The sequence below is a fragment of the Furipterus horrens genome, unplaced genomic scaffold, assembly GCF_987537825.1.
Source record: "Furipterus horrens unplaced genomic scaffold, mFurHor1.1.pri manual_scaffold_8, whole genome shotgun sequence".
Lineage (NCBI taxonomy): Eukaryota > Metazoa > Chordata > Mammalia > Chiroptera > Furipteridae > Furipterus > Furipterus horrens.
The window spans coordinates 16,381,658-16,403,673 of NW_028327178.1; the positions used below are offsets into that span (position 1 = coordinate 16,381,658).

The 22,016-nt window shown below is 43.2% G+C and overlaps 1 protein-coding gene and 1 pseudogene across 1 annotated transcript; one reads left to right on the forward strand and one right to left on the reverse strand.

Moving 5' to 3' along the window:
- Positions 1 to 1,581: 1,581 nt before the first annotated feature.
- MRO (maestro) lies at positions 1,582 to 20,317 on the forward strand. The gene is made up of 8 exons (XM_090285090.1): positions 1,582 to 1,696; positions 12,341 to 12,443; positions 13,358 to 13,504; positions 13,940 to 14,122; positions 17,426 to 17,581; positions 18,502 to 18,609; positions 18,974 to 19,055; positions 20,147 to 20,317. The coding sequence occupies exons 2-7, from the start codon at positions 12,345 to 12,347 to the stop codon at positions 19,025 to 19,027; spliced, it is 747 nt and encodes a 248-aa protein (XP_090141216.1). The 5' UTR covers positions 1,582 to 1,696; positions 12,341 to 12,344; the 3' UTR covers positions 19,028 to 19,055; positions 20,147 to 20,317.
- On the reverse strand, positions 5,745 to 6,169 carry LOC150002556 (peptidyl-prolyl cis-trans isomerase-like 1 pseudogene; annotated as a pseudogene).
- Positions 20,318 to 22,016: the final 1,699 nt, after the last annotated feature.

The window sequence follows — 22,016 nt, forward strand, 5'->3', positions numbered from 1 at the left end:
GGTTCTGCCCCTGGTTTTCCTTGTGGCTTTAAACGAAATAGAAGACTTGTCTGTACTTTAGTTCTCCCACTTGGCAAATGAGAAAGACTATTTTTCTGTCAAATGTCCCAACACCTGAATACAAAGAAACTTCAGATATAAGTGGTCATTCACTGTGAATGTATTATTCCCACTCTTGGCAGATAACCCACTCCAGGTTTTACTGAAAAGATTAAGGCTAATTTGATAACTTGCTCATCCTTCTCAGTTTCTGTTGACAGATCTCCATCTCTGTGGCTGTCTCCCAGTTGCAGACAAAAAGGAAGGCACTGGTCTTCTTCTGCTCCAGAGTTAACTTTCTCAGGCTCCTTGATCCTGACCTTGACCTCTTCCTATTTCACCCCTCACTACTTGCCCCACCACATCCTAGGTTTCCCTTGCAATGGCTTTCTAATATGCCCAAGCTTTACTCTATTTGAAAAAGCACACAAGGAAACCGAAGTGCCTTTGCTTGACCTTGCTGTCTCTTCAAGTCTATTTATTGCTCTCCTTTTACAGCTAGACGTCTCAATTTCCTCTTTCAGTACAGCCCCTTAGATTTGCTAGCTTCCTTCCTCTGCTGCTGCTGAAACTGCATTCGCAGAGGTCTCGGGGGTGGGGGTGGGGGTGGAGGTGGGGTCCTTGTGGGCCCAATCCAAACAGGGTATTGTTTTAGCCTCATTTTTGTTTTCTCAGCACAGAGATGTTTAAGGAAATATTATCTATTAGCATAACAACATACTCTAGAGCTTTGAAAATATAACTTTTTTTCCTTTTAGGACTTAGTCCCCACTTTATCATAAACAAGGCCACACAATAAGTAAATGGATTTATGCACGTTGTTGGAACATCCATAGAAGGAGGAATGATGGGGTAGGGGTGGGGCTCCCAAATTCTGCATGGACTGTTACATCCAGGTTTTTTGGTTTGTTTTGTTTTACCAATAAATCATTAAAATTGTTGAGAGTTTAAACCAGTCCTTCCAGGACCTGTGTTTGTTGAGCAGCAAGGGGCATCAACAGTTAAAGCTCTAGTTGTTGGTGCACCAATCAGTCACAGCGAGGCCACGCGGCCTGGAACACAGTGTCCCATCCTTAGATTAAATGCTGCTCTAACAGGATTAGGGAAGAAAAGCGGCACAGCTGCGGCTTTGTGCGGAGGCTGCCTGGAACCCGTCCATTGAGAGATGCCGCCATCTAGTGGCGACATGGGGGAACGGTAGTGGGCAGAGCCGTTTCATTTGGTGAAGAGCCTAGGAATTGCAGTCTTGTCTTTAGAAAGTGTGGGTGAGACCGCGAACTAGTGAAGAGTAAGGGGTAACACCGCAAGGGGGAGGAGGAAAAACACCTCAGCACAGTCTGGGGAAGTAAAGGGCGCAAGTGATGCTTGTGCGTTCCTAGAACACTCTTGTCAGTATCAGAGGGCAATTCCCTCCTCCACCCCAATACCATCTAAACTTTTATTTCCGCCCCCCCCCCTTCACTTTCCAGCACTCTGTGCCGACCTGTTATCCTGAACAGAGCCTGCTTCGCCTTCTCATTTCCCTTTTTCTGTGTTAGGAATTCCGGGCTAGGAAAATTGAGCCGAGTCATCTCATCTGGCTACCACCCCGGGAACAGCAGCCCCAGACCAGCGCTCCACCTGCCGGCGCCAGCACCTGCCCACGTGACAGCCGCAGGTAAGGGGCAGCCTACACTGCAGCGGGGGGGGGGGGGGGGGGGGGGGCTGTGGGCCAGTGGGGCGTCCCAGTCCTTTCCGGACTGATGTTCTCTTCGTAAAACTGAAGCTGGCAATGTTGAGCATGTAGCCTTTTGTTCCTTTTCACCGGCTGTGAGAATCCAATCATTATCAATCTACCTATGATCAATACACGGATTGTAGATCATTGTATTAAGTCAGTAAAGCGCTTTAGGATGGCGGGGACTGAAGGGAAAATACTGATGCTTCAAACTGAAGTGTCTGTGTAGTGCGCCAGCACCAGGGACATGCTGTCTAACAGGGGACGTGTCTTAGAATATAGTGATGGATAGAATATAGTGATGGAAAGTATTGATTTTGGAGTCTGGGACGTCGCTCTGCCACTACCAGCTATTTGACTTGGGGTGAGTTGTTTACGTTACTCTAAGCCCCCACTACCCTCCTCTAAAATGGGGATAATCAACTCTACTTCTCAGGATTCTTGTGAAGATTAAATGCAATACGGAAAAGGCTTCTTAAATGAGAGATTGGGACTAGATTTTAGAGCGTTAATGGAAGAAGTTGGTTAAAGCAGAGAATTATAAAAGATGATACTTACCTCAAATATTTTATTTTACCTTAAAATATAGAATTTCCCAATCTTTCATGCAGGGATATGGCTTCTTCTTTGCATATGAATCCACTAGTTGGTGTTTTTTTGAGTTGTCTTTCTTGCATAAGCCACATAATACTTCAGTTATAAGCCACATAGTCCTTGTACAATACTTTGTTTATAAGTTCTAGTTTGGGTTTCTTTCAATGTAATGAGGATATAAAGACACCTGGGAAGACGCTTATAAAGTCACTTTCTGCAGGATCATTCTCATTCCAATAATTGTTCCAATTCCAATAATCATTCCAGGTTATTAAAACTTATTTCAAAACTTTTGTGTCTATGCTTCATTATATAGCAATTTTTTAAAACAGCTTCCCATTGTTGAATCGTTCCAAAACATTCAACCTTGCTTTCATAGAAACAACTTTCTTTGTATGCTCATATTTCGTGAGTTTCTATAATATTTAAATTTCACAGTTACAATAACGGGTCTGGCTGTCATAAATGGATTCTTGGTAAGCACGTAAGGACTAGTGCTGCCAAAGTTGGGAGTGAGTACTGACAGCCACAGCACATTTTGGTACAGGTCACCAAAGGCGGAGAACCTGGCAAGTGGGTTAAGCAGAGGTCAGCAAAAGCAGCCTTTCCTGCCATTTATACGAAGTGCTGAATATAGTACTTAGCATATACAATTGTGCAATAAATGGTGCAATTAATGTTATTATTATCACCACCAATAAGTTCAGGGTTGAAAGGATTGTTAGAAATTGAATAGTTTCCTCCCCTCACTTTACAGATAAGATCAAAGTGTTTTGTGATTTTGACCTTTACAGTATACCTCAGAAAAGTCTGAAGCATAAGTAAAGATGGACTATTTGTATGGAAAAAACACTGGAAACGGGCAAAGTTGTGTGGGGCAGGGTTTCAGGGAATCACCAGGGTAGAGTGAACAGTGTGAGCCAGGTGGATGCAGACTCAGTTATGGCGCCCACCTGCCAGCTCCATGGAGGGCTCAGCAAAGGAACAATGGCCTCTGCCAGCACTGCTGTCTGGGGTAAAGCTTCTCTTCTGGCTCTCACCCTGAAGCCAGACAATTCAGTTCTTTCCTGTATATCCCTGGTGCCTTTCAAGCTGCTGCCCCAGTGCTGGGGCTCAGAGCGAGTGAGTCCAAGTAAGTCCATGCACAGGGCCTAAGAGAGGAATGCCTGGGATTCCAGCAGCCTCTGTCTCACTCAGCCACAGTCCCCACTGGTTTTTACAGCCAGAAGTGATGGGGACTTCTCTTCCTAGCACTGGAATCTTGGGCTTGGCTGTCTGTGTGGGGCTGGGACCTCTTGTTCTTCACGGGGCACCTTCACAGATGAGATATCCCTCCCAATTTTTATCTGCCACGTGGGGGGTGGGACCAGCCCATTTGTGTCTCTATCTCCATGTGGATTATTTTTTCCATCCTTAGTTGTAGGCCTCCTTTTCAGCTAGATTTCAGGCAGTTCTAAATGATTATTGTTCTGTAGTTTAGTTGTAACGCTGATGTGGTTTTGGGAAGCTGATAGAACCTCATTTACTGACTCTGCCATCTGGACCAGAAGCCAGTTTTAAATTTTCTTTAAAGAAAACTTTTTATTTAAGAATAGCATCCAAGAAGAGTGCACAAATCATTGTCTGTACAGCTCAATATAATTTTCATTTTATTTTGAAAGTGAAATTCACTGTGCTTCACAAATGTATGCCTTCAATCCCTTGTTCTCTGCAGAGACCCTGGTGCTCTCCCCTTGCTTACCCTGGGCAGAGCTGCTCCTCTGACTCTGGGGTCCCCCCTGAAGCATGGCCTCAGGTTAACAGAGTGTGCCAGTTCTCGGGTTATTTCACTTCCAGTGCCAAGGCTCTGCACACCAGTGTGTGTGTAGCATCACCAGGCACCTTGTAAAAACATGCATTGTGCAGGCCCTATGCTTCCTGTGATTCAGATCCAATAATTATAGGCTCTGCCTGTGGTTTATAATAAGCACCCCGGAGGCCTCTGATATAGGAGGTCCAGCCAACTGTGAGAAATGCTTTTCCTGCACCAAAAATCAAGATGAGCCTGACAGCCTGTGGAAATGAACTACATCACAGATTTAACCTTATGATGGGGAGGTGGGGAGGTGGGCAGGTGAGGCGCTGGGGAGGTGGGGAGGTCTTTGCTAGCAAAGGTGGGGGGCTAGACGTGAAGCCTGGTGTGGGTGTCTCTAACCACAAGCTGAATCTTCCATGCAAAGTTCTCAGCTCTCCTTTACTTTGCCTGCTTGACAGCTTTTCATGACATTAAATTCTAGATGTGCCATTAAGAAGTGACAAGGTTGGATGCCTGGCTCCTCCCCATCCTCCCCTTCCCCCTCCTCCCTTTTCTCCTCCCCCTCCTCTCACTCCTCTCCTTGGCTATCAATGGCATTTTATTTAGGAAGTTTCTATGTATTACATAGGTATTAACTTTCTTTCTTTCATCATTTCCCCTAAAAAAATCAGAAAGATTAAATAAAAACAACATATAAAATCTTAGTTTCTTTAAAGTCTTAAGATTTAAAAAAAAACTTAAGTGGTACTTTTCCTTTAGGAGAATACTGCTTTTTAAGGCGAATTCAGTCTGTCCTTTTGCTCACTACAGATTCCTAACCCTTCCTTGGGAAAAAAATGGTCAGTGCCTCTGCTTCCTTTTAATAAATCTGTTTCTTAATTGTTATACATTATTATTCCTCACTTGACACCTTCTAAGAAACTTAATGGTTGGGTGCCTTTTTCATTTGGCAAAAATCCAACGTGGCTTCATATGGGATGTCTAAGTGTTGGAAGCAGCAGTGCTGACGTCCTGGCTTTGAGAGGGAAAATATACATGGAGACACAGGCATCCCCAGAAGAACAAATGTAGGGGACTGAAACGGGGTGTGCACAGGGTTCAGAAGGCTGATAGACGTCACTTGGTTTTGAATTCTGTGGCCATCAGCCCCTAAAGACTGGAGTGTAGGCCAGAATAGAAATCTTCACAGAAAGGAGCTTAGTTGGACTCAGCAAAATGATGGAGCTGGCTTCATTTTGATGAAAGCAGATACACACAAGAAGGAGCTGTGTGGGTCCTCTGCAGTGAGCAGTATCCTGTGGATGATCATACCGGGGCAATTCTGCAAAGGCTTTGTCAGCCTAGACTTGGGGAGTAGTGAGAAGCATCCTATTCATATACACTTCCATCTCTAACGTACCCCGGACCCCAGGTCTTCTTAGCTCCATGATTTGCAAGGCCAAAATGAAGTTCAGAGTTCTGTGTCATTCTAGATCATCTGGAAGCTGGTTCCCTGGGCCATCGCAGAAGACCTAGTGTTGCTAAGATAGCAGCAAGAATACTCAGAAGGGGATATATGCCTTGATGATGGTCCTGGGAGTTTGGTCCCATCATTGTTACTCAAGTCACCATTCCTAAACCCTGGCACATACAGCCAAAAGTGGTGTGCATGCTGTCAAGCCCCTGGGTGGGAGCTGGGGTCACAAAGGACTGGCCGCCATGGGTGTCTGGCTCTGCACTGGCCATTGCAAGAATTCCAGCCCTTGTGAATTTCAAGTCTGGATGAAGCTCATCTTCAAATTGCTTGCCATAGATAGATGTACCACCTTGACCTATCCCTGTTGGGTCACCTCCCTGGATCATGACGTCTTTGATGATTCTGTGGAATCTGGTGCCATTGTAGTAACCTCGATGAGCCAACTCAGCAAAGTTCTTATAGTCCTCGGAGCATGCTTCCAGTACAGCCCCAGCACATGGTCCCCACGCTGGTCTCCATGGACACCCGGGGCAGCTGGCTACCAGGAATCCGGAGAGGGTGCTGCCATTCTGAAGATGGCAGACTCTCTCCCTGGATGCTTGGCTTCAGAAGCAGGAAAAGCTGCCTTGGCTGGCTGCGGTCCTTGCTGCTCTGCTGGTCCTGTGAGAGAAGCCGAGTGTAAAGCACAGGCAACCATGTCTGCTGTCATCCCAGGAGAGACAAACTTCAAGCGCAACTTTCTTCTGCCTCAGAACAGAGACACTGGCTGCTTTGTGATGAGGCCTGTGCCTTCCTTGGTGGGTGGCCCTCAGCTCTGCTTCTTTTCAACTCCCCCTGTTCATTGTCAGGTGCCTGTGAGCTCTGATCCCAAGCATTCAGTCGGAGGAGGAGCAGGTTCTATTGAAACAGAAGACTTCATGCAGAAAACCCCTGGCAAGAAACCTCCAAGCATGGTTTGTTGTTGTTGTTTCATTGTTTTTGGGTTTTGCCCGGCATGAAGTTTTAATCCCTTGATTCTGGAGAGAAACAACATCACAACATTGCTTTCATTCTCTTCATGCAGTGGTTCCCAGTGTGATCCCTCTCCCAGGATCGTCCCCAGGAGCTTGTTAGAAATGCAGATATCAAGCCCTGATTCAGGTGTACGGAATCCCAAACTCTGGGGAATCTGCGTTTTAACAAGCCTGCCAGGTGATTTTGATGCACACTCAGATGTGAGAACCACTGGCTGAATGTAGAGCTTATGGGCATGCCTTTACTCAAATGACAGTAACAAAAATCTTGCTACTTGGTGAGGGTGCCATTTTCTGGGGTTTTATTCGGGTCCTTCATTGTAGTGGTGAGAGGAGGTCTGCTGGTCAGAGATGAAAGAGAAATAGAGACTGGTGTTCTGGGAGAAGAGGCATTTCCATGGATCTCTGTGTCTTCTGACCAAAAGAGCATTACCAAAATCACCTGGGGGCGGGGGGTGGGCAAAGATGGTGGAGAGACCAAACCCCATGCACCTGTAGGCCAACCAGAGTCAAATGTCCCAAAGCATGACTTTAACAGGGCTGGGTTCTATCAGTTACCTGCATTTAAATAATCTCAAGACTCAAGAATAATCAGACTCATGGACATGGATAACAGTGTGGTGATTGTGGGAGGAAGTGGGGTACAGGGGATAAATGGTAATGAAAAAAATACAATAGAAATAAAAAGTGAAAAAAGAAGAATAAACAGTAGGGTGGCCTTATTCTGGTTTGTCTAGGACTTGCTAGGACTTAGAACTGAAAGTTCCATGTCCCAGAAACCCCTCAGGACTGGGCAAACCAAGGTGGTTGGTCATTAGTCCCCTAGTTCAGTGACTGCCTGTTGGAATTATACAGTGAGCTTCCAAAATTACTGCTGCCTGCGCCCACCTCCAGAGATGATGATAGGTTTTGTCTGGGGTACAGCCAGGGCATTAGGAGGTTTAAAACTTCCTCGGATGAAAGGGTTCCAGGGTTGAGAACCACTATAGCTACTTGCCTGTCATTTCTCCTACTAAAAAAAATATTTTTAAACCAAAACAAACAAAAGTCAATGATTCTGATGAAGTTGGACCCATAGCACATACCATATACAAAAATTGACTCCAAATGGATCAACAATATACCTAACGCTATAAAAAACCTTAGAAGAAAACATAGGAATAAATCTTTATGATCTTGGACTTGGCAATGGATTCTTCGATATACCACTAAAACCATGAGCAACAACACTGAAAATAGATAAATTAAACTTTGTCAAAATTAAAAACTACAGTGTATCAAAAGAAATAAAGTAAAAAGACTTCCGACAAAGTAAAAAAATATTTGTAACTCATATATCTAATAAGGATCTACTATCCAGAACATATAAAGAACTCTACAACTCAAAAGCAAAAGAGATAACCCACGAAAAAATAGGCAAATGATTTAAATAGACATTTCTTGGAAAAAGATACACAAACCACCAACAAGAACACAAAAAGATGCCATTAGTCATTAGGGAAGCGCAAACCAAACCCACAATGACATAGCACTTCATACCCACTAGGGTGGATATATTGTAATCATAGTTTAAAAACCTGGAAAATAACAACTGCTGGTGATGTAGAGAAACTGAAATCCTTGCCCGTTGCTGGTGGAAATGTCAAATGGTGCAGCCACTGTAGAAGACAGTTTGGTGGTGCCTCAAAAAGATAAGTATAGAGTTACCATCTGACTCAGCAATTCCACTCCTAAATATATACCCAAAAGAACTAAAAGTAGGTGACATACAGCCAAGATGGAGGCCTAGACAGACATGTTGTGTCTCTCTCCACAACTAGAAGGAATACAACAACCTCAAAACTAGAGACAACCAGAAGTTCCAGAAAATCAAGCTGCATGGAAGTCCAACAAACAAAGATATAAAGAAGAAATACTCATCCAGACAGGTAGGAGGGGCAGAGCCGGGGAAGAAAGGATGTGGTGTGGTGGCGGCAGCAGCGGCGGCAGACCAACGGAAAGCACAGCCACACATTTTAAGAAGTGGAGAGGGACACCTGGGGAGCATTCCCAGCTCCTGACCAGACCATGAAACTCATGGTTCCAGTGCCAGGGAAAATCAAGCCTCATTGCTTCTGACTGTGCAAACCAGTGGGGGTTGGGGTGGAGGCAGAAACTGCCAGTCTCTCAGCAGAGTCCACTTGTTTAAAGTGCCCCCACGGTTGTAGAACGTCCATAGACCCACCCACTCTGGGAACAATGGCCAGGGCAACAGCTAGAGAGGTGCCACGCTCATACAAAAGTCAGAGAAGTGCCTGGAAAAGGGGCAAGTGCCGAGCAAGCCGCCTTGTTCCCTCTCAGACCCCTGTCCCACATACAGTGCCACAACATGGTGAAATGGGTCTCCCTGTACTGACAAATCCCTAAGGCTCCGCCCCTTACAACATAACAGGTGCAACAGTTCTGCCTAAGGCACAGAGGCAAACAAACACAGGAGCCTGTCAAAATGAGGAGACAGAGATATGGCCCAAAAAGGGAATGGATCACGTTTCCAGTGGGAGACCCAAGCGAAGAGGAGATAGCCAACCTAACAGATGAGGAGATAGTGAACCTAACAGATGCAGAATTCAAAACACTGGTGATAAAGGTGCTCATGGGCTTGATAGATATGCTTGAGTGTGGCAAATGCATAAAGGAAGAAGTGAAGGCTATGCTAAGTGCAACAAAGGAAAATCCACACAAAACCAATGGTGAAGGGAAGGAAACCGGGGTTCAAATCAATGCTTTGGAACATAAGGAAGAAAAAAACAGTCAACCAGTACAGAATGAGGAAACAAGAACTGAAAAAAATGAGGAGAGGATTACAAACGTCTGGGACAATTTTAAACATGCCAACATCTGAATCATAGGGGTGCCAGAAGGAGAAGCAGAAAAGCAAAAAATTGAAAGCTTATGTGAAAAAATAATGAAGGGAAACTCCCCAAATTTGGTGAAGGAAACAGACATACAAGTCCAGGAAGCACAGAGAGTCCCAAAGAAGCTAGACCCAAAAAGGACCACACCAAGACACATCATAATTAAAATGCCAGAGATTCAAGATAAAGAGAGACTCTTAAAAGCAGCAAGAGAAAAGCAGAGAGTTACCTACAAAGGGGTGCCTATAAGACTATCAGCTAATTTCTCAAAAGAAACTTCTCAGGCAAGAAGGGACTGGCAAGAAGTATTCAACGTGATGAAAAGCAGGGACCCACAACCAAGATTACTCTATCCAGCAAAGCTATCATTTAGAATGGAAAGGCAGATGAAGTGCTTCCCAGACAAGGTAAAGCTAAAGGAGTTCATCATTACCAAGCCATTATTATATGAAATGTCAAAGGGACTTACTTAAGAAAAAGAAGATCAGAACTATGAACACTAAAATGACAACAAACTCACAACTATCAAAAACTGAATCTAAAAAGTAAAAACAAAATCCAACTAAGCAAACCAGAATAGGAACAGAATCATAGGTATGGGGGTCATTTGGAGGGTTATCAGCTGGGAGGGGGAAGGGAAAGAAATGGAGAAATGGTGCAGGGCATAAGAAGCATAATTGGTTGGTACAAAATAGACAGCGGGAAGTTAAGAATAATATAGGAAAGGGTGAAGCCAAAGAACTTATATGCATGACCCATGGACATGAACTAAGAGAGGTGGGATTGCTGGGGGAAGAGGGGTACTGGGAAGAGGGGAGCAAAGGGCAAAAAAACTGGGACTGCTGTAACCACATAATTAATAAAATATACTTTAAAAAAAAAGAACTGAAAGTAGATACTCAAACAAATCCTTCTATCCAGTGTTCATAGCAGCACTTCTCACAATAATCAGAACATGAAAACAACCCAAGTGTCTGTCAGCAGATAAATTGATAAAAAATTTTGATATATCCATGTAATGGAATATTATCCAGACATGAAAAAAATGAAGTGCCAACACATGCTTCAACATGGATGAACCTAAAAAACATTATGCGAAGAGAAAGAAGCCGGACACAAGAGGTCACAGTATTGAATGATTCTATTTATAAAGAATGTCCAGAACAGGTAAATTCATAGAGAGAAAGCAGATTAATGGTTGCCAGGGACTGGGGAGAGGGCAGAATGGGGAGTAACTTCTTAATGCATATTGGGTTTCCTTGTGGGGTGATGAAAAAGTTTAGGACTAAATGGAGGTGGTGGTTGTGCAACACTGTTAAAATAGTTGATTGTATGTTATGCGGATTTTACCTGAATAAAAAGAAATGGTTAACTCTTATCTACAAATTACGATTGAAACTAACCTCTAGTGGTCAAAGTCCTTCACAGCTGATCTTTGCTTCCTGCAGCCTTATCTGTTACACTCTCCTATTTTAATCACCACCAGGATGCTAACTACCAGTTTACGGAACCCCATTGAAATCCCAACGCGTCAAACACACTGCCTCTCCTGAAAGCTCCCCCGCGTGCCGTGGGAGGTCTCTACCAGCTGCTGCAGCCACAGGCCTGTCTTGATTCTTGTAGCTCTTCACTTTACACCCTCACACTCAAAGCGTGGTCCTGGGGCCAGCAGCATTGGTGTCCCCTGGGAGCTTATCGGAAAGGTAGAGTCTGGTGTCCCCTCCCCAGACCAACTGAGTCCAAATCTGCATTTTAACAAGACTCTCTGATGATTTGAGTTCACCTTGAAGTCTGAGAAGTGGGGGTTTATACCAGTGGGCCTCCAATTAAGCTGTAGATAAGAGTCACTTTGTGAGCCGTGTTTACTTATAATACATATTTTAAATAATATATACATGTGGTAAATGACTATATGTGTGTGTGTGTGTGTATATATATATATATATATATATATATATATATATATATACACATATATATATTTAAATAGTGAAAAAGTGAGTCTCCCTCCTGTCTCCGTTGCTCAGATTTCTACCCCAGAGGCAATTTTCAAGTTTCCTGGCTATTCTTCCCTGTTCTATGCATATGCAAGCGGATGTGCACATCCTGGTTTCCCTCCCTCGCTGTGTGTTCATGCAGATGGCAGCACACTTAAACACTGATTTGCACTTTTCACTCGGCAGTTCACTGTGGAGATCATTTCAGCACATGCAGACTGCACAATATTTTTTTCTTAATGGCAGCTCTAGTTGCATAGTTGTAGTATATGTGTGTAATTTCTTTATGGTACACCTGTTAAAGGACATTACGTGGTTCGTTCCAAAGCTCTGGTACCTCTCCTTTGTGAGTATCTTTGAGACCAGGATGTGTCAATGTATGAAAGAGTTGCTGAAAGATACGTGCATTTTAAAATTGTAAGAGATATAAAAATCTCCTCCAAGAAGCAGAGCCAGTTTACATTCTTGGGGAGCCTTAAAGGATTTTTCAGGCTCCTTTTCTACTTCAGCTCTGTGGGTGGGACCCAGAATCTGTATTTTTTTTTTTTTTTTTTGGTGATTTTGGTACAGGAAGGCTGTGGGATGGACCGGATATGGGGACACACTGTCCTGACCCTTGACTGTGATTCCTCCTGGGCAGCCTCGAATTGCTCTTCATCTTTTTATGTGACCATTTAATCTCCTCACCATGGTGACAGGTTCCCAAGGACAGGCCACAGGGATGCTGTTTCTTTATACTTCTATACTGTCACATGCTTTGTATGATGGTGCTGGTTGATGAGGAGGCTTTGAAGAATGTTAGTGGCTCATATGATGGTTTGTTCGTTTTTTTCAGTTCCATGGACCAAACACAGAGAAGAACCCTGCGCCAGCTCCTTTCCATCCCCTGCGCCCAGCCCAAGAAGAAAAGGACATCAATGACATCTTTCTTTTCCAAGGTATGACCCAAAATATTATGAATGAAGGTCCCTTCCCAGCAGCCACGTTGTAACCTGTGTGCCTGTCTGGCCTGCACTCATTCAGCTGGCTCCATCGACGCTCCTTCTTCCGAAAACTATCCGATACTAGTTCTTTAAACATAGACAGGATGTTTCTAGAATCAAAGAAGATGAGTTGGGATGAATTTAGCTTGCTGTGAAATTAAAAATAAACATATAGATTGAATTGCGGTGAATACTTAGAGATAATGACAAAACCTGGTCGTCACCCAAACACCAAATAGGGCTGTGGATCCAGTCTCCAGCTGCGCACCCCAGCCCCTTACTAAGGAGGGAGAAGAGGTGGCTTTTTCTGGGATGTTGTCTGCATCTTGCATTGTCTTGGTTCTGACTCCGGTACACGTTGTCATGTTCCACATTGTGCAGAACCCCAAAGCCTTCCTGGTATCGGGGCTCATAAGCACACTGCACAGGTAACCCGGCTCTTACCCTGCAGTTACTTAGTCAGTCCTTGAACTACAGGCTTCTGTGTCAGCCACACAGCGCTGCCCAATTTTGTACTTTTTCTGCATTTCCTTCCCTAACCTTAATTAGGAAATTTATTATGTAGATCAAACTAATATACAGGATGGGGGGGGGAGTGGGTTTACAGTTGTGAGTATATGAAACAGAATTTATTCTTGTATGATTATTTATTAATTATTGTATTCTTTTCCACACAAACAGCTATAAACCTAATTTTGCCCCACCCTGTAGTCCCACAAAAGATCAGACCTTTCGATGGAGAAAGAAAGTGTGGAAGGAATGTGCAAAATTGAGCTGTCCCCACAGGATCCTTTCTAGAGGGAAGGGTTGGGGTTGGGGCTGGGAATGACTGAACACTCCCAAATCAATATATTTTGACTCCCCGCCAGGTCTCTTGGAAACTGAGGTTCCAGAGGCGGGAGCCTCTGAAGAATGTGTTTTACATCTTGGCAGAAAGAGCCACGGACACCAGTGCAAAAAAGCGTCACATGGCCATGAGAGGCCTGGGGACCATGGCGCATGAGAACCCCGACAAGGTAGGCAGGGAAGGTGGCCTGGAGTCCCCAGGACTGGGCTCCGGCAGCTCAGGTACCAGTCATCTTTTAAAAAGATTTTATTTATTTGTTTTTAGAGAGAGGGGGAGGAGAGAGAAAGAGAGGGAAAGAAACATCAATGTGTGGTTGCCTCTCGCATGCCCCCAACTGAGGACCTAGCCCGCAACCCAGGCATGTGCCATGACTGGGAATTGAACTGGCGACCCCTAGATTCACAGGCTGGCACCCAATCCACTGAGCCACACCAGCCAGGGTGAAGCATTTTTATTTTGATGACAGTTGTTGTGGCAGATCCTGAAGAAAACTATACGCTCTTAGTTCAAGTCCTAGGTTATTGGACAATGAGAAGTAAAGTTGCTTTTCAACTCACGGCGAGCAATTCCTGTGCTACTAATGCTTTAAAAACCTTGATAACAGGTGCGAAAGTATACGAAAATTGTCCTAGACCTGCTGGTGCGTGGATTATATGATCCCATGAGTTCTGAAGTCATCCATGAGAGTGTGAAGAGTCTGACCATCATCCTGGGCAAGGTCCAAGGGAGAGGTTTGGGCTCCTTCTTCATAGACATCACTCTTCAGACCAGGACTTTATTAGATGATGTAAGTGAGACACCTCAGAAAATTACTCGTTATGAAAATCAGAGTGAGATTAGAAATGTGGGCCCTGACTGCTGTGTTGCTCAGGGAACAAGAGCTCTATTACTCACTTATTTATTAACATATTTTTTAAAAATTAAATGTATTGGGGAGACATTGGTGAATAAAATTATATAGGTTTCAAGTGTACATTTCTCTGATACATGATCTCTGTTGCACCGTGTGCCCACCAGCTGGAGTCAGATCATCTTCCATCACCATATATTTGGCTTGCTTTACCCTTTGCTGCTCCCCTATTCCCCTTCCCTTTGGTAACCACCATACTGTTGTCTGTTTCTATGAGTTTCAGTTTTATATCCCATATATGAGTGAAACCATGTGGTTCTTAGCTTTCTCTGACTTCACTTAGCTTAATATTCTCAAGGTTCCTCCATGTTGTCGCAAATGGCAGTATTTTATCTTTTCTAATGGCTGAGTAGTGTTTCCATTGTATATATGTACCACATCTTCTCTATCCCATCATCTATTGAAGGACACTTTGATTGCTTCCACGTCTTGGCCACTGTGAATAATGCTGCAATGAACATAAGGGTGCATGTATCTTTGCGAATAAATGTTTTCAAAATTTTCAGGTAGAGGAATTGTTGAGTCATATGGTAGCTATATTCTTAATTTTTTGAGGATCCTCCATATTGTTTTCCACAGTGGCTGTACCAGTTTACATGTCCACCAGCAGTGAATGAGGGTTCCTTTTTCTCCACAGCCTCTCCAATACTTGTTGATAGTAGTCATTCTAACAGGTGTTAAGTGGTATCTCATTGTAGTTTTGGTTTGCATTTCCCTAATAGCTAGAGACGTTGAGCATCTTTGCATGCATCTGTCAGCCATTTGTATGTCTTCTTGGGAGAGGTGTCTGTTCAAGTCCTCTGCCCATTTTTTAATTGGATTGTTTGGTGTTGAGTTGTATGAGTTCTTTATACATTTTGGATATCAGCCCCTTATTGGAGCTGTTGCTTGCAAATATCTTCTCCCATTCAGTTGGTTGCCTGTTTGCTTTGTTGGTTGTTTCTTTTGCTGTGCAGAAGTTAAAATGTCCCTATTACCCAAAGCAATATATAATTTTAATGCAATCTCCATCAAAATCCCAATGACATTTTAAAAATAAATAACACAAAAGAATCATCAGATTTATATGGAACCACAAAAGACCCCAGATAGTCAAAGCAATCCTGAGAAAAAAAGAATAAAGCTAGAGGTATTACACTACCTGACTTCAAATTATACTGCAGAGCAACAATAATTATAACTGCATGGTACTGGCAATAACACAGACACACAGACCAATGGAATGGAATTGGGAGTCCAGAAATAAAACCACATGTATACGAGCAAGTAATTTTTGACAAAGATGCCAAAAACATGCACTGGAGAAAAGAAAGCCTCTTCAATAAGCGCTGCTGAGAGAATCGAAAAGCCACATGCAAAAGAATGTAACTAGACTACAGTTTGTCCCCACGTACATGAATTGATTCAAAATGAATCAAAGACCTAAATATGAGATCTGAATAAATTACATAAAAGAAAACATAGGTACTAAACTCATGGACCTTCATCTTAGAGAATATCTTACGAATTTGACCCCCAAGGCAAAGGAAATAAAGGCAAAAATAAATGAATGGGACTGTATAAAATAAATCTTATTGAGAGACTAGTATTGTGCTGGGGGTTATGGAAGACATAAAGAAGAATAGGATTCCAACACTCAAGTTATCATTGTAAGAGAGAAGTGAATATGTAATATATATATATACACTGATGATGATGATGATAGTGGCAATACCAGCATGTAGTCAATGCTCTCTTACAAGTGTAACAATAACAACAGTTAGTATCTCATGAGACTTTACTGTGTACCAGGCATTGACATGGATTATGTCACATAATTTTCACAATAACCCCGTGAGGTGGGCATTATTATTATCTTCACTGTATACATGAAGAAACTAAGACACAGACAGGGTAACTTGTCCAAGGTTCACAGAGCCAGTAAGTGGCTATGAAACCAAGCTCTCTGACTTCAGAGCCTGTATTCTTAACTGCCAGGGGCCAGGACAGGCTAAGCAAAAAGGGCACTGATGCAACTGTTAGGGCCATGAGATACCTTCCTTTTAAATTAACCTGTTAGCCTGCAGCAGCAACACACGCACACACGCAGAGCAGAGAAGAAAACACAACACCGAAGCAATTTCTGCCTGTGTCACATGTGCTAAACAACATATTAAAAAGCTTCACCAAATCATCTGTGGTCTTCAGTCTCGCCAAGTCGCTGTGACCCACAGTCCTAGGTATGCCTTTGGCCTGAGGAGCGCCCTCCCAGCCCTGTTCCCTCCCGTCACCTGGAGCTGGACAGGACCAGGAAACACTGATATGAAAGTCCCTGCACCAGGAGCCAGGAGACTTCTCTGTTACCCGACGATGTTACCCTGGCTCTCAGTTTCCCCACCTGGGAAGGGCGATACTTTGGACCAGACAGCTCACCTTGGAGACGAAGGGTGGGCTGAACCCACTGACAGTCGCTCAGGGACAAACCATACAGTTAGACTAAAAGCAGGGAGAGCTGGCTGAGTGTCAGGGAGTAAACATAACTGTTATTTCTACCACTGATGGGACAAACTCAGGCCAAAGGTAGGAGAGGTGACCTGGCAAAAATACTGGGAGTTATAAACAGGGAACAGGTCAAATGAATTATCACGCAGTCAAAAAAAAATCTTATGTATTGACTTAGAAAGAGCTCTCAGATATATGGTTTGATGGAATAATCAAGGGGCAGAACAGTGGTCTGATCATCACAAAGGACTATGCAATATATGCTTTTTCTTCTTAATTTTCTGGAGGAATACACACAAAATATATCACTATGTTAGCCTGTAGGGAGGGAAATTTCATGGCAGGTGGAGAGGGGCAGGAAAAACCTACTTTTAAAAATAAACCTTTTTGCTTATTTTGAATTTTGAACCATATAAATGTATTTTATCTCCAAAACAGTAAGTAATGAAGAAAAAATGTGAGAAGCTGGAATTAGCACTAGGGATCCCAAGTCGAATCCTCTTCTCTGCCTGTAAAGAGGTTCACTGAAGACTCAGCACCTCTCTGTCCCATTCCCCCCCAACCCCCCCACCCCCAGCCAGCTAAGCGCTGTGGGCTGAATCTGAGGGCCCACGCTGTAACATGCTGTGGTTTTCTCTGATGCAGGTGCCTTTTCGTAATGACCTGGGTTTTGTTGTTTTGTTCACGGGGAACCTACAGGAGAATGACAGCCTGAGATACTCGGCCTTTGTCTTGTTTGGGCAATTGGCTGCCTTTGCTGGGTGGAAATGGAAGAAATTCTTCACTTGTCAAGTGAAGCAGACTCGGGATTCCCTCCTGATCCATTTACAGGATAGAAATCCCCAGGTTGCCAAGGTAAGTCTGCGACTCTCCAACCAACTGCAAGAAATCTCTGTGCCATTCATAAAGGGAGCGGTGATGCCGCCCCGCTGAGCTGAGATGCCAGACTCGCAGCTCCTGCCGGTTCAGTTACAAACGCTTAGCAGCACATCCGTGTGAATCCTGGAAAAGCGCCTCCTTGCTGTGTGACCTCTCGGAGCAAGAGGGTTCTTTCCTGTTTGTGCCTGCCCTTCCTGCCCCATCCCAGCACCTGTCGATGAGAGATGAGTTCAGGTTCATGGAGGGAGGGGGCAGAGAGGCTCAGATTTAAGCCAAGGGGCAGCTGTCCGCACAATGAGGGTATTTATGCCCGTTAGCTTTCGTCATTGTATCTAGTATAGACTTCCTACCCCTAGCTACTCAATTTCCTATGGAGCTTTCATTTCCTTCTTGGAGAAAATGTGTCCTAACAGGGTTGGATCAACCTCAGGGCTACTTTGGAGTGGGACTGGGTGAGTGTTTCAAAACAACTGGGAACAAAGGGTGTCACCAAACCACTTGTCTTCTTTAAGTTGGGGGGACGATGTCAAGAGAGATTAGAGAGGGTAGATTTAGGAATCCAGCAGTACTGCTTTTGATGGGGCAATAACAAAGGCTGTTGCAAACTATAAAGCTATGCCCTTCCCATGAGCCCCGCATTATAGATGTGGATCAAGTTTTCAGACTTCCTAGAAGTCCCTTTCACTCTCCCAGTGGCCCCCAGACCACAGAATGGGTGCAATTCTCTTCCCTGGTTGGGATTATAGAATTCCCTAGTAAAGTTCATGATTGTCTAACCACTATGCTGTACACCTGAAACTAATACAAAATAATATCGAATGTAAACTGGAATTGGAAAAAATGAAAAGAATTCTCTAATATGTTTGACACTATGATGGTAATGTTATTTTTCTCAGGCTTGCAAAACCACGTTTCGAGCCTGTTCTCCCTATCTGAGACAAAGGAAGGAACGCAGCTTCCAGAGCGAAGAAGATCAAAGGAACCCCAAGCTCTGTCGGCAGCTGGTGAGTGAGTCAGGGTAGGAGAGAATCCTCCCAGAGGTCACTGCTGTCCTGGTATTAATGCTGAAGGTGGCAGGGCACCAGGGAGTTTGCCTTCCCCATAAGGGACTCAGACCAATTATATTTCAATTGCAATTGACTCATAATGTAATATAAGTGACAAAACACCTGGAAGATTATAAACAAAATATATTGTTCATAATCAGTTCCATTCATACGTCATATGATGGACCCAGACAATGATGCCACCGACTCTGAGGATCTGAAGCTCGCTTGTCCTCATGCTCTGCGTGGACGATTGTCTATGTTCTGTAGTTGAGGTTTGTTAACTCCCTGCCTCACACGTACCTTTGCTAATTTCTTTCAGAGCCACTGTCATCCAGAGCTCCTGCAGTACTTCTACGCAAATAAAATTCTGTAAATGGGGAGCCACAGGGAGATGCTTCCACGTGAGCACTTTGTGGGAGGTGGGGGTGTGCTGGAGCTTGAACTAGGGTGGAAAATTTTTGCAAAGCCCCATGGTGACAGTTGCCCCCAAACAAGTCATGTATCGGCCAAGCATAGATACCCTTAAAACAACATCACCTCACCTGGCTTCACAACGGATGTTATATTCTATAGTTTTGTTATTTACGTTGCCCATGGTTATGACGGTTATGTTGTGCTACTACCCCAGCTAGCAACCCAGGATACAGGTTTATACTATATAAGCATCTTTGTACAAAGGCTCAGGGCTACTCACTTGAATCCCTGCGTGAAGTGAAAGTGGGTAGTCGCTGGCCAGCTAATAAAGGCTCTTTAAATTCTAATTTGGTTGTCTCTGACAGTTTGGTTCTTGCACTTGGTCCATAACAGGGGCACTGATATTGTCCCTGTTCTAACTCTTCAGATGTTTCTGCTTGCCTCTTCTGATTGTAATAAAGAAGGGGATGATGGGAGAGCTACTGATGACAAAAATAATACTGCAGAATTGTATAATTATATCCAAAGCAAGTCTAAATTACTTTCACATGTCAATTTCTCCCATACAAATTTGATGAGAAGGTACATACCTTCTTTAAAACATTTAAAGTCTGTGTTGATTCAGTGCTTATTTCTCAGCTTTTTTCTCAAGTTCAACGCTGTCACTTCTATTTTTAATTTTATTTTAATTTCTGAGTCTTAAAAGAATAATGATTATCTTAAGTATTTTTTTAATCTGCTGTTGATACTTTGCTATTTGCCACTGACACCTTTTTTTCGGTAAGACCTATTTAAAGTTGGTCACGGTAACAAGAGGGCAGTTTGGAAGGCTACCTTCAGCTTCTCATAACCTTCAACCGTCATTGCCTCCAATGTCATTCCAAACAAGAATTAATAAAGAGAAAGAAAATCTATAGAACATGTGTTGAAAAACCTCAGGCTGATGGTAACATATGGAATAATATTGAGTAACATTTATTGAGAATGTTTATAAGTTATTGAATGCTAAGAGCTGTGAAAGTTTTATTTAATACAACAACCCTATGAGAAAGGTACTGTCATTGTCTTCAATTTGTAGATAGAAAACGAAGGCACAAGGATGTGAAGTAACTTGCCCAAGATGGCCGGATAAATGATGGAGCCAGAATTCAAACCCATGTGGTCTGACTTTTGGATCCAACATACAGCAATACTGCCTTGTTATGGAATAACTGATGGATGATTCAAAACATAAAATAAAATAAAATAAACTCCGCTGCTCCTGCTCTTCTCTTTAACTTGGTTAATGTTTTCTTTATGTACTAAGTACACATTTTTATCAATTTAATTTGTGAGCTAAGTATATATTTTTATTAATTACCTATTAGCTATTATATCAATTTTTTGGTGATCAATCCTAGTTACATGAGAAGTCACAGACCTCGATTTAAAGCAACAATCAATATGTAAGAATCTTAAAAATATAAATAGAGTAGAATTAGGCATACAATACATTGTTTTACATAAGGATGTTTCTCTAGATAACAAGTACCCCTGTAACAATATGAAAGAGAATTCAGTTTACACGTTTAACACTTGTCTATTTTGTACAATTTAGTTACACCCAAACTTTTTCAATATGCTAGGAAGAGGGATACTCAGAAATTGTGGAAAACCTGGCACTCTTCCTTTGGTCTAATAGTAAAGTCAAATTTAACTGAAAACACTTACGATTTTGTATAAACAGTCTCCAATAATGAGTGGCTACCATGTACATAAGGATGCCTCATTTCTTGAGGTAACATTTTACAGTTTACACAGCCTGTCTCATTTGATCATCAGAATATCTTGTGTGGTGGGTTTTCCCTCCCATTTGGCGGATGAAAAAACTGAGGCTCTGAGAGGTTCTGTGACTTGCTGAGGATAACCAGCAAGTTAACAGATAATGTCAGGGTGCAAAGCCAGGTTTTCTATGCCAAATCATGTGTCCTTCCAGGACACATGATGTCACATTTGGAAACTGAGCTTCTCTCCTCCATAGAGGCCACACCTGCTGATGCAGCCAGTGCAAGATGTTGAAGAGATCTGAATTTCTGACCATGTTTTTGTTACAACAGAGGCACATGCCTCTAGCAGCGTGGCTTAGGAAGTCACATTTCAACTCTCTGATTTAAATTTCTCAAAAACATTTTCCTCTTGCAGAGGGACACTTGGACTGCAGGAAATTCGTTAGCTTGAAAGGAACATAATTCCAGCAGTCACACTTGAAAAGAGAAGGTGGGCCATTAATTATTAACAAGATCACCCAAAAGACACAATGGAGAACTATTATTGGAGCTGCTGGGACTGTCAGGACAGAATGAATGGAGCTCCTGAGCCATCTTGGGAGCATAAAAGGCACTGCTCTTGCCCTGGGCAATCACAATGCCCTACAAGAGCCCCGTGGGAAAGAAAAACCCACTATGCGCATTCAGTTATGATTCTCACACTTATTTAAATGTATTGAGCCATTCTAAAACCTATGAGGTGACAGACTCATGCTTGGTCAGGGAACCAGCATTTATTTGTAATCCCATAAAGTCAAATTACTCCCCTGGGGTTCTGGTGAGAAGCAGGATGCAGGGTTGCCCTTAGTACTGTCGATACAATTATTCTTTGGGGAGAACTAAGGTAATACTCAACCCCCGACAGTGTAAACCAGAATGGACCTCTTAGTCCCTCCCACCTCCCTTCCAACCAGATTACTCCCAGAGCTTCTCCTGTAGAAACTCTGATATTACCACTGAACTTGACATTCAGGTTATACCCTGGACTTGCTATGTCCATTTTGAAAATGGAAAACACAAGTTATAAATGCTACAGAGGGGTCTTGGTGTCATTCTTAGAACCAGAAATTCAATTTTCTGCCCCAGTTCTCTATAGATAGGACTGTGTGACACAGATGAGGGGGTGAGGTCTGTCCCAGGGGA